The sequence below is a fragment of the Epinephelus lanceolatus genome, chromosome 20 (genome assembly GCF_041903045.1).
Source record: "Epinephelus lanceolatus isolate andai-2023 chromosome 20, ASM4190304v1, whole genome shotgun sequence".
Lineage (NCBI taxonomy): Eukaryota > Metazoa > Chordata > Actinopteri > Perciformes > Serranidae > Epinephelus > Epinephelus lanceolatus.
In genome coordinates, this window is record NC_135753.1 from 13,582,887 (window position 1) to 13,595,056 (window position 12,170).

The 12,170-nt window shown below is 38.9% G+C and overlaps 1 protein-coding gene across 4 annotated transcripts; it reads left to right on the forward strand.

Moving 5' to 3' along the window:
• Positions 1-3,664: 3,664 nt before the first annotated feature.
• On the forward strand, positions 3,665-11,922 carry LOC117265114 (uncharacterized). Of its 4 annotated transcripts, none has more exons than XM_033639532.2 (9): positions 3,665-3,776; positions 4,044-4,107; positions 4,485-4,621; positions 4,817-4,922; positions 5,088-5,142; positions 7,970-8,058; positions 10,038-10,100; positions 10,743-10,865; positions 11,409-11,922. In XM_033639532.2, the coding sequence occupies exons 2-9, from the start codon at positions 4,051-4,053 to the stop codon at positions 11,451-11,453; spliced, it is 675 nt and encodes a 224-aa protein (XP_033495423.2). In that variant the 5' UTR covers positions 3,665-3,776; positions 4,044-4,050; the 3' UTR covers positions 11,454-11,922. The 4 variants fall into 4 exon arrangements, with proteins under 4 accessions (XP_033495423.2, XP_033495422.2, XP_033495424.2 ...); XM_033639531.2 differs by having other exon boundaries at positions 9,999-10,100; positions 11,409-11,920; XM_033639533.2 differs by lacking the exon at positions 10,038-10,100 and having other exon boundaries at positions 11,409-11,921.
• The last annotated feature ends 248 nt before the right edge of the window (positions 11,923-12,170 follow it).

Consider the following 12,170-nt stretch of genomic DNA (forward strand, 5'->3'; position numbering starts at 1 on the left):
GTGCTAATTTAGACTTTATAGGCTGTTACTTTTATTCAAACATGACTTGCAGCTCAAGAGATCTTTTCTTTCTTTTTTTGGCCAATAGTGGTTCTTTTAATAGTAAAGGTTGCTGACCCTTGACCTAACAGGATTCAGATTTTAATTTTTTATGCCCAAAAGAGTAAAAGTCACTTCATAAAATACAGCCTAGAGAAACCAATGAGTGCAACCGTAAGTCCTTCTGCAGAGGATTCCACATATAAGGAGCTGCATACATAAATGTTCGCTTGCCAAACTCTGTAGGTACCCTCGGTATAGACAATAAAAACATGTTCTGTGAACAGAGAGCATACACATTTTTTAATTTTTTGCTTAATGTAGGCCTACGCACATAAATATGTTGGAAGCAGGCCAATAATAGCTCTGTAAACAAGAGAATGCCAATGACAAAGTCTACGAATTTTTAAAGGGATCCACCACACCCAAGCAATTTGTGACAATTTCCATTGCAAGTTGAACATCTTGGGGTTGTGGACAGTTGATCGAACAAAAAATCAATCTGAATACGTCTTCATGTGTAACAGCTAAACTGTAAACTACCATGGAGAAAAGTCCAGTGGGTAAGGTGGTAGGTGTGTGCTGTTGGTGTCAGGTGTGGAGGATCTGGTGACTTAAGGAGGTAGGAACACTCTGAGGACAAGTGGTGGGTGGGAGAAAAACGACAGGGTCTGACATGACAACAAAGGCGAGTGCATAAACAGGATGATTAATTAAATGCAGATCATTGTGGAAATGGGGTATCAGTTGGGACACACTGGGCTCTGGTTAATAGTGGTGAGAATGTGTCACTGTTTTCTCACATTTTATTAAGTATATAATAATAAAAAGGATTAAAAAATGAAAAATGGATGGATTAATGGATCATGAAAGCAGATGCAGCCTTATGCAAATACTAATAATAGCACTACTCCTACCCATCTCACAGAAATAGACTCCTTATGAATACAATTAAGGACGTTTTTGTAATTCTAAAATAAGATGAGCCTCCGTTTGGCACCTGTTCTTACATCGTGATTGATTGCACAAAATTATCATAAACTCAAAAGGCTAATAGGCAATTTATCCGCCGGGTTGACGGGATGAGACCAGTTTTGGCTCCTCTCTGATATTGACTGACTAACTGTGGGTAATGGCTTCGACCCAGACCGATGTGCAGTATTTTTGGAGATGAACTCCTCAAATATTGGCAATCGATGATGTTATTAGTGTTACTGAAACCTGAGATGTCATAAATCACCGGGCTCCTCCTCTACAACCAGAGCTCATTAGATATTGATGAGCCAAATTATATCTAAACTGCTTACCCAAGTCAAATGATACCAGTGACAAAGACACACAGTCCTGTAGGATACAGCTCTACGGTCATTATCTGGAGCTGCAGACAGTACTGATTACAATTATTTGGACTCAGTGTCAATTACAGTCCTCCCAGACGTGAATTGTGACTTCTCTGCACCCGATGTGCAAACACAGGAAAAAGGAGAGCCTTTCCCCCAAATGGTGAATCCTCCTCAGCTGCAGCTCTCTCCTCACATTGTTGTGATTAACTGCCGGAGCCCGATGACACCTCTCCCAATTAGGGAAGCCCTTCAGCCACATGTGCCGAGAGGAGCCTCGTTGCTTTGAGAAAACTCCTGTCAGACGATATACTATCTCTGCCATTTGGAAGACAAAACACATACACTGATACACACACACACATGGACACACTCCAGCCGTGAACGTACAGCATGTTTGTGTTTTTGTCCAAGTATAGGCCTGTGTGTGTGTGTGTGTGTGTGTGTGTGTGTGTGTGTGTGTGTGTGTTTGTGTCTTTCAGTGTCGCTCTATATCTGTTTTGTGACTGGGCATGTGTTTAATCTGTCAGTTTGTTTACTTCCTCCCAAGGGTCTGAACGCAACTTAAGGGACCCTCCTTCTCAATGCTATTGGGAAAATAACGGAAAGAGAAGAAAAGACAACAAAGGAAGAAAGTGAGGGAACAGAGAAAAAAAGAAAATAAAATGGCTGGAAGCTGAGGTTGGAATTTTGCCCTCCACTTCAGATTTAACTTCAAAGTTCAAAACAAGAATAAGAGAAAATTTGTCTATAGACCAATTTGTACACCTTGCTAGTACCAGGTTGGACCCATTTTACCTTCAGAACTGCCTTAATTCTTGGTGTCATAGATTCAACAAGGTGCTGGAAACATTCCTCAGAGATGTTGGTCCATACTGACATGATAGCATCACACAGTTGCTGCAGATTTATCTCCTGTTCCGCCACATCCCAAAGGTGCTCTGTTATAATGAGATCTGGTGACTGTGGAGGCCATTGGAGTACAGTGAACTCATTGTCATGTTCAAGAAACCAGTTTGAGATGATTTGAGCTTTGTGACATGGTGCGTTATCCTGCTGGAAGTAGCCATCAGAAGATGGGTACACTGTGGTCATAAAGGGATGGACACGGTCAGCAACAATACTCAGGTAGGCTGTGGTGTTTAAACCATGCTCAGTTGGTACTAAGGGGCCCAAAGTGTGCCAAGAAAATCTCCCCCACACCATTACACCACCACCACCAGCAGCCTGAACCACTGATACAAGGCAGGATGGATCAATGCTTTCATGTTGTTTACACCAAATTCTGACCCTACCATCTGAATGTTGCAGCAGAAATCCAGACTCATCAGACCAGGCAACGTTTTTCCAATCTTCTATTGTCCAGTTTTGGTGAGCCTGTGTGAACTGTAGCCTCAGTTTCCTGTTGTTAGCTGACAGGAGTGGCACCTGGTGTGGTCTTCTGCTGCTGTAGCCCATCTGCTTCAAGGTTGGACGTGTTGTTGGTTCAGGGATGGTCTTCTGCAGACCTTGATTGTAACCAGTGGTTATTTGAGTTACTGTTGCCTTTCTATCATCTTGAACCAGTCTGGCCATTCTCCTCTGACCTCTGGCATCAACAAGGCATTTTAGTAGTTTTATTTTACAATGTAACATGTTCATAATAAATAAATAGAAAATAAAATAGCAAATTACTAAGTGACAGCATAACATAAAACATTTTTAAATTAAAATTTTCTTGTCCTTATTTTTCTTCTTTTTTTGTTATTTTTATTAGTAGTAGTAGAAGTACATTTTCTATATATACACAATATTTTTCTTACTTTTTCTTTCTTTTCTTTAATACTTAACTAAAGGCAAAATAAGATTACAAGGAAGTAATAAAATATAAAATAAAAAACAACAAATAAACAAACAAACAAACAAACAAAGAAAACCTGAATTATTAAACAATTAACATAGAAATAAATAAAACCGTTTCCAAATTTAAATCATCAAACAAGATGAATGTTGCTTCTTCCTCCATTTTGGATATGAAATTGTTCATTTATGTTGCTTATTGAAAGTCTGTTGTCTTTATGTTCACCGCTATTTATATATAGGCCTATTTACATACATATCTCTATTCATATTGTATACAAAAAAAGAAGAAAGAAATAAAGTGTCTGCAATTCAGCTCCACTCCTCAATAACATCTTCTCATTTGGGGGTTTTACTTCACCTGCACAGAGAAGTAACGCTCGGCTCGGCCCCGCCCCCTAGCGGCGGAAGAACTCAACGTCGTGACGTCCTGAGGCGATGACGTATTTCCCGTCATCATTTTGCTTATTTCAAATATTTACAAACTGCTACACTCAGCCTCAGTTTGTCGCCTCTCCAGCTTTTTTTTGTCTCCTCAGTTTGAACCATCACATCAAGGTAAATATGTGACACCAGCTGGACACAACATGTCGCTGTATTATTTAAAAATCAAAATCTGGATTTAAATGTGATGTTTATTTTCGGAGACATCAGACACGTGCTGCAAGTCAACATGAAATACCCGCCAAATAGAATCAAAATGCTCATTAGCAGTTAGATTGACTGTATAGACTTGTGGCTGCCATTGTTGCTACTATTACTATTGTAGTTATGACGCAATTGCAAATGTTGATATCTATCTGTCTATCTATCTATTTATCTAAGGAAAACCATGCAATGTGATGAGAAGTCACCATCTCATTGTCCTCAGTGTCCACCTGGAACAGTGGTTTGTACATTTGCAGTCTATTGCCTGTTGCCTCTGCGTATATGTTTATTTTATTTATGTTTTCATGTACTTCTTCCACTTTCTCTGCCACTTATTTCCTCCCCAGGACCATCCACAACCACTTTTATCCCCTTAAAATGTTTGTGTTTGTTCAATATTTCAACAAAAACTGTTTACTGACTTTGAAGTGTCAGATGACAGACATTTCAAGCGGCACATAAACTCACACTTCAGCCTGGTAGCTATAATTTGAAAAGAAAGAAAAGGAAAAACTTGAAATAGTTTTTTTTCCTCCACAAATATTTACTGCATTGTTGTCTGACTTTGATTCCATTTAAAAGTCAGTGCTGTGAAGAAGGTCTGTGTGATTTCCACAGGGCAGGAGGGATGTGGAGGTGCAAAGCAAGCAGTCCGGAGATGAGAGGGTTGAGTTGTTGGTTAGGGTGAAAACATCCACACCCGAAATGTCAGTCGAGTTTTCTGCGTGTTTTTGCGAGGACAGTGAAGCTTGCATGTGAGTGACATACAGTAAAAGTTTGGCACCAGAGATGTACTTGAAATGGAGCTCAGTAAATGAGTGTGATTAATTGAGGGCTCATCATCACTGTGATGATGAACATGAGGATGATTATGGCTCCGGTACTGAATCATCACAAAAGGACAAAGGCAGGTCCACTCAACTAATAATCCAATTTGTTTTTGATTTTAGGTGCAAAAATGGCCTTTTTGACTCACCGTCACCGCTCAGTCTTTCACCAGCGACTGCTGCTGCACAAACACAGATGCCGAGCACAAAGCCCAAGGCCAGGACGCTGGTGAGTCACAGTCATACCGGTGTGTGTGAATGAAGGCTAAGTGAACGCTCATTCAGTTAACAAAAAAAAAAAGGCTTTCATTTGACGTCATCGGTCTTAATCACTCAATTATAGCAATTTCCAGAAGGTAACTGTGCTTTATCTTTTCACTGTGTCTGCCTCCAGGTAACATGCAGGCAGCTGAGTGATGGGAGCAAGGCGGCCTCTCTCAGGGACCAATGTGAGATCATTCACACGCTCTTAGTCATTCACTCTCAATCATTTATGCTGAAAATACATGAATCACACTGTGTGAGTGTGTGTGAGTGTGATGGTGTATTCATGGTGTTTCACAATACTCAATAGATAACATGACACGAGGACAAGCAAGGTAAAAATGAAACTTTACTGTAAGTTAGAGGCCTCAGAGGGCAAGAAAACAAGCATGATATGAGCAAGTGAATTCACACTGTGTGGACAAAAGTATGTGGACAACCCTGTCCAACTTTTTAGCAATGGTTTAAGCAAAGCCCTGTCCATCCAAGGTCAAGGATGGTCTTTGAAACTCAACATGTGAAAAAATATGTGCAGACATGACACTAAAAGCAAAAGTCTGTTGGTAACTTTAATTAAAATAACATTTTGTCATATTTGCTGAACCTGTCCCTATATTGAGACAGGAGTACATGAGACAAATGGCCTGTGGAAAAAATCATATTCCTTCTCTTCCTCGTAATGCTTCTAATGATACTTGCAAGAATCCACCGCACGTGAACGAAAACAACCAATCAGAGCCGAGGAGTCTCTAGCGTAGCTGTCAATCATGTCAGTCATTGCTTGTGAATTGTCAAACTAGGCAGCGCTGATCAAATATGAATCAAGATCAAGATTCTGTTACTGTTTTGCCTATTTCTCACCTCAGTCTCTCACCTCATATTTCAGTGTACCGTTTAGTTGTAAAATGAGAATGTTTATAACCTGGCCTCCATGTTGGAGACAGAACCACAGAACCTCTGTTTTAAAAGATAATTCTGTCAACATGACCTTTGTTTTAGAAAATATCTGTCCACATTAAGCCCAGTTCAGACCAAAGATTTGCAATGAGACAAAACCGTTTTAGAACGTCGCAGAGAAAAGTTGCAGCCATGAGAACTGACCACCTGAGCTTGACTCAAGTTTGGGGGTGTCACCTGCAACTCAGCTGGTCAAATCGCTGGCAGCTGGTTTGAGAACTTAAAGTACATCACCTGTTTCAACATCCAGTTGGCTTGCAGTGAAGTCTGCTGGTCAAGTAAAATTACAGCAGACGGCGTGTTTGCTTGCTGTGGCAGGTGCTCCGTCACTCCTGAGCCCTCTGTTTCCTTCCTCACGGTGGGTTGATGCTGCTGCTCAATGTATGTGCTTATGAACACACTTATATGCATCTGTGAAGAGGTGCAGCAACCCTAAGTTTAAGTGTAAAGTAATTGTTAGACCAAGCAGTGCTAATAAACATTAGCAAACCAGCAGTTCACCATTGTTGTTGGTGTTTCGAGTGTATGCTCATCACTCAGAGCAACAGTGGGCGTATGCAAAGTGAGGAGGTTACGTCATCCTTCCCAAATGCTTACTGTTTCATGTCCACACAGATAAACAGCTACCAGAGTTTTTAAAAATATGCACCTTAGAACATTTTTTTTTAAAATCTCTGCTTTCTTGACCTAAATCTCTGTTTGTGTGGAAACAAGAGGCCAAAACATTGAACAGAAAATTTCCGTTTATAAGAATATCTGTCTCATTTAACAGCTAAACAGTACACTGAAATGTGTTTCTAAAACATTTGAGGTGAGAAATAGGTGACACCGTAACAGTCTCTTGATTGATATTGGATCAGCGCTGCCTAGTTGCCTAGCACTACAAGGAGGAGGAGCATGATAATTTTTCATAGATTATATGTCTCATTCACTACTGTGTGAATAAAGTGACAGTTGCAGCAATATGACAAACGTTTTAAAGCTACTAACTAGCTTAGGCAGGTGCAATTGCTTTAATTGTGGACTACACATGCACAGTGGCTGTAAATGAGCTTGTTAAAGATAAAGAATAAAATCTCAGGATAGATAAAACAGTGTAAACATAATGAACACACAGTAGGTATTATGCAGAATATTACATTTGGTCTGTTTTAACTGGACATAAAGAAGACAGGTGTTTATGGCTGAAGGAGAACAGAGATGAGATTAAATCCACATTACAGAGGCACTGAATTAGTTCAGCCTGAGACTGTCTGCCATTATGACGGTACAACCCTACCACACACACACCTCCACTCATGGGGAAGCACGGTACGAGAAGAGTCGCAGCCTGAGAGTGAACATGAGTCAGCCTAGTAGTACAACTTATTATGAGTGGGCTCCACTACAGTGGGAGCTAAATGGATAACTCATAGAAAGGCTTTTTTTTCTTTCAGCCGAGGAGACTGTCTGGGTTACAAAATAGATTTATTGATTTATGTTATGTGAGGCCCTGCTTGACCATGTTATTAAGATTTGGCATTTTTTCACCGAAGAGCAATTTAGGTTCAAATCATATCTTCTAGACTGTTGTGTTCAGCGAGGGCTCAGATTTCACATTATACCATTAAAAAAAAAAGACGATGACAGAGGCAGAGTTATAAAATGAAATGTTGAGAGTGCATGGATCTGGACACTGTTATGGCTCCAACTGACAATTATTTTCATTTTTAATTAATCTATTAAAAAAAAAATGTCTATAACATGTCAGAAAAAAAGGAAAACAAGCGTGAGAGAGTCCAAAGTGACAGCTTCAAATTTCTTGTTTTGTCTAAACCAACAATCCCAAAGCAAAAGAATGTTCAGTTTGTAATGAAAAAAGCAGCAAATCCTCACATTGAAGAGGCTTAAACTAGAGCGTGTTTGAGCATTTTTGCTTGATAAATGTCTTAAATTATGAATTTATTGATTATCAGTTTCACCAATTAAATATGTTCAAGTCCAGATATGACTAATGCCTGATATTGTGTCATTTTAGTTGAATGTAATTGTTTCCTGTTTACTTTGTTTCCTCAGCTCCTCCGCCATTGCTCATACTCAAAGGGACTGCAAGTGTGATGAGCACAGACCCCAGGGGGATCCCTTCCATTCGTGCATTCATCACGGTTGGTTTTACAACAAATGCACCAGATTGCTGCTTTGTTTCTTTTTTTCTCCCTTCTCTTCCCACTAATGACCTGTCTCATGTGCTACTGTCTATATGAAAAAATGTTTTTTTGTTTGTTTTTTTTTTAGAAAAGTTGACAACTACAGCTTTAAAGGAATACTTGACCCACAAAATGATCTTTTCTATATCAATTACTCACCCCATGTTATGTTGAAGTCTTGAAAAAATCTTATAATACTAATGCAGTAGAATCCAGGTCTCATTTATCCAGTCGTATGCTCAGTACAAACACATACATTTTCACTAAAATGTTACTACTCAACACACCTCCACACGAGTAGTGCATCTGAGCATGCATTTGAACTCTGCTTGTACACCCCATTGAGCAGACTTCAAAGACACGTGCTGGCCAAGGTGTGCTTATTGTCTGTGTCTGACACTGTTTATGCGGGAAGTGTTTTAAATATGTGGTTGGGAAGTACTGAACATACAACCGGATAAATGAGACTTGGATTATACTGCATGAATTATGTGAGAGTTTGTAAACTGATGTTTTGACATAGTTTTGCTGTTGTTAAATGCAGACCCCTTTAACTCCAATTCATCAAAATTTTACTCAGTTTTTGGATTCTTCGTTCATTGTGGAGGCATGTGAGAAAGACATAAATCGTAAACGTAAATCATAAGGTCATTGTCAACAAATCCCACAAAAAGCTAAAACCACAATGTGCTAGTTCATCTCTTAATATTTCCTGACTTCCCCAACTGGTTTGTGGCTCCTACTTAAGATATAAATGCTAGATAATTTATATTCTAAAAAAAAATCTGTCCTCTGTAGTTTTTAGTAAATCACTCAAACAGTAGCAGTCGGATATATTGCATGTTTTAGGGACTATTTTCAGCAGAGGATAAATACACATTCACTACCCTTGAGAATATTTCAGGCATCAGGATGGTGAATGTGGTATTGACCCAAAATAAACTACAGTGGCAGTGTTCATGAGGGAGGGTGCTGTCCTCTGCAACAGAATGACTCAGTGATGTGTTTTTTTGGCAACAATGGAGCTCTATGGCACAGATACATCAGACCACACAGGCAGTACTTGTTAGGAAGAGTTCAGTTCATTGTTGGTTTTGTCTTTTCATGGGATTAGCTGACAGTAATAAACATACAGGATATTTGCAGACCTCCCAATCCTTTGCAGCAAATTGAAATTGTAGTTGATGGATATGACCACAAGATGGAGGTGTTGATCTGTGGTAAGCAGTTATTTTTAAACTCGTTCATAATACCACAAACAAACACCTTAATCTGTTTCTTGCAGGGCTGCTCAACAGCATTATTATTAATTATCACTTTGTAGTTATATTACTGTTCACAAACAATTAATTGATAGTTAACAATGATTACTAACTATTTTGGTATTTTAACAGTTTGTTTTTGCAAATATAATATTTTATATACTATAGGCCTATTAAGTGATATTAAATGATTTTTTAACCTTTAATAACTTTAATCATTACATAAATGGACAAGATATTTGTAACACTTTGTTAAGGGTTCTTAATTTGTTTGTAAACTGCCTATAAACTTTATATATTTTGTTGGCCATTATAAAGTTTCAATGTCTGTAGGTGCACTATTATACTTACAATTTGCACCTTTACAATACCCATCCAAATAATATTTATACATGATTTACAAATCAATTATTACCATTATAAAATACTAAACATAGTATATAAAAAGTTATAATGTTTGCAAAAATAAGATGTTAAATTACCATAAATTACAGCATTACTGATAATAACAAAAAAATATTAATTATCTATTGATTGTTTGTTAACAGTGAAATAACTTTTAATTTAAGTTCAATTAACTATCAATGACCATATAATGATTATGGTTATTATAAAGTGTTACCTGCGTTTCTTTAGGACAACAATGGTGTGTATCACAGATATCTTTGCCTGCAGTTGGAGGAGAGGAAACAACAGATAAAGAGGGAGAGAGGCAGCAATGCTGTTGACGAGCAAAAGGTTAGTGACTTTATAACGAGAAGGATGCACTTTCATTAATAAATAATTAATGAATAAAAAAAATTTTTTAGAGCACTTTTCATACAAGGGAGGCAGCTCAAAGTGCTGTACACTAAAGATGCAACACAAAAGCAAAAAGGACAACAAGGTTAGCCAATAAAAAGACAGTGGATGATAAACAAAATATAAAAGTGAAGGTAAAGTAGTAAAAATTAATATAAAATAATAATAAAAAAGATTTACATCAATTAAAATTTACACTTAAAAGTCACACTTTTAGCTGTCGTTTGAAAATATTTACTGAGCTAGCATATTTTATAGCTTTTCAAAGGGTAGTCTATCATTTTGGTGCATAGTAAAAGTATGTATTTGAAAACCCAGCAGTTGAAGATCTGATCGCTCATGAGGGATTATAAAACGACAGAGAGTCTGCAATGTAAGCCAGTCCCAAACCATTAAGAGCTTCAAATCTAGTCTAAAAGATACTGGGAGCCACTGGAATGTAGCTGAAAGTGGGGTAATATGCTTCTTTGTTCTGGTTAAGCAGCACAATTCTGAATAAATTAAAATGTTCATGATAAGATTGATGGTAGATTACTTATATGTTTACTAATGGTGTCACAATTCTCCTACTGTCCGCAGCACAATGAGACCATGCAGCACTCCGTCTGGGGGATGCCAGGAAGTGGCGCCCCAAACTACCACCTGGGCACAGTGAAACGGACCAAAAGCCTCCACGCTGCCGGGATTTTACCCCAGGAGCAGGTAAACAATGCACCGTTTATCACCCTGAGCATTGTTCCATGCAACAAAAGCCCAGTGTACTCAGAAGGTCTCCTGATCGCGCCGGTTTTGACAGGAAAGAAAGTGAAAGAGTCTGCAGCCACGCAAATCTGTAACAAATGAGGATTGTTGTGCTGTAAGACACAGTGTCGCCTCTGTGTTTATTTTAGATACAAGCGGCAACGCACTGTCCACAATGACAAGACAAAAACACGGGTACAGTAAAAATCCACTTGACATTGTTTCTTTACTTTTGTCCCATTGAGACTTGAGCCTCCTGCAGAGTTTTGCTGCTCCAAAATGTTTTTGTAGGTAAAACTCCAGTCTGACCTCCTCTCGACACATCGCACTCATCTCGTAGCAGCTGAAACGCAAACCTCTGTCTGTGGTTCTTAACAGTAGGAGTTGGTCAGACTCTAAACAAGCTGTGTTTGAGGTCTAAACATGAGTCTGGGTCCTGGGCCAGCATCACATTACAGCCCCATTTCTCCGGCCGGTGTTTCTGAATGCTGTCTTTGTTTCCAGATCCGTGATAAAGGCTTCAGTGGGACCCCCTTCCGCTGCCTGTGAAATGAAGACCACAACATGCCCAATCTGAGACCACTGAACACCACGGAGCCGCCAGACAAATACTACTCTCTGACTTTTATCTTCACGGGATGATAGTTTTGCAGCCATCAACAGTTTTGGGATTTTTCGGCAGCAAATTGTGATGGTGACAAAATAAAAAAATGCTGAATGTAAATTAAAAAACTACACTAAGAGTATTAACAACTTGAGAGCTCAGAACAAGTGAGCCTTTTGTTTACAGCTGCATGTGTTTCTGCATGAACAGGTGCCTGCAACAGCAACATTTCCCTCTTTACATACCAAGAAGGGGCTTGTGGCCCTTATCGATTCTTCTCAAGGTGGATTTACGTCTGAAGTCAAGTTTTTATAAAGGGGCACTTCGTGATTTAGTTTATAAAGCTGGGGGACTATATTTGAATTAGAATGTCAAAATCAATGCAGAAGAAGAGTCTAACACATCCTGACTTTTAGGCCCTGTCTATGATGCACAAAAACATATTGAAAACAGATATTTTTCCCCGTCATTTAAAGAAATCGTTTTGTCCACATGACCTTTGTTTTACGAAATCTCTCTGTCCACACTAAAGCACAAAACCAACTTTAAATGCTCACCAGTGTTAGCTGTCTTCAGCAGTCTGCCCTTGTCACAAAGGTAGTTAAGAGTACAGGCTACCGTTACCTTCTCCAAAACACCAACTGAAGATCTCATCACTGCTT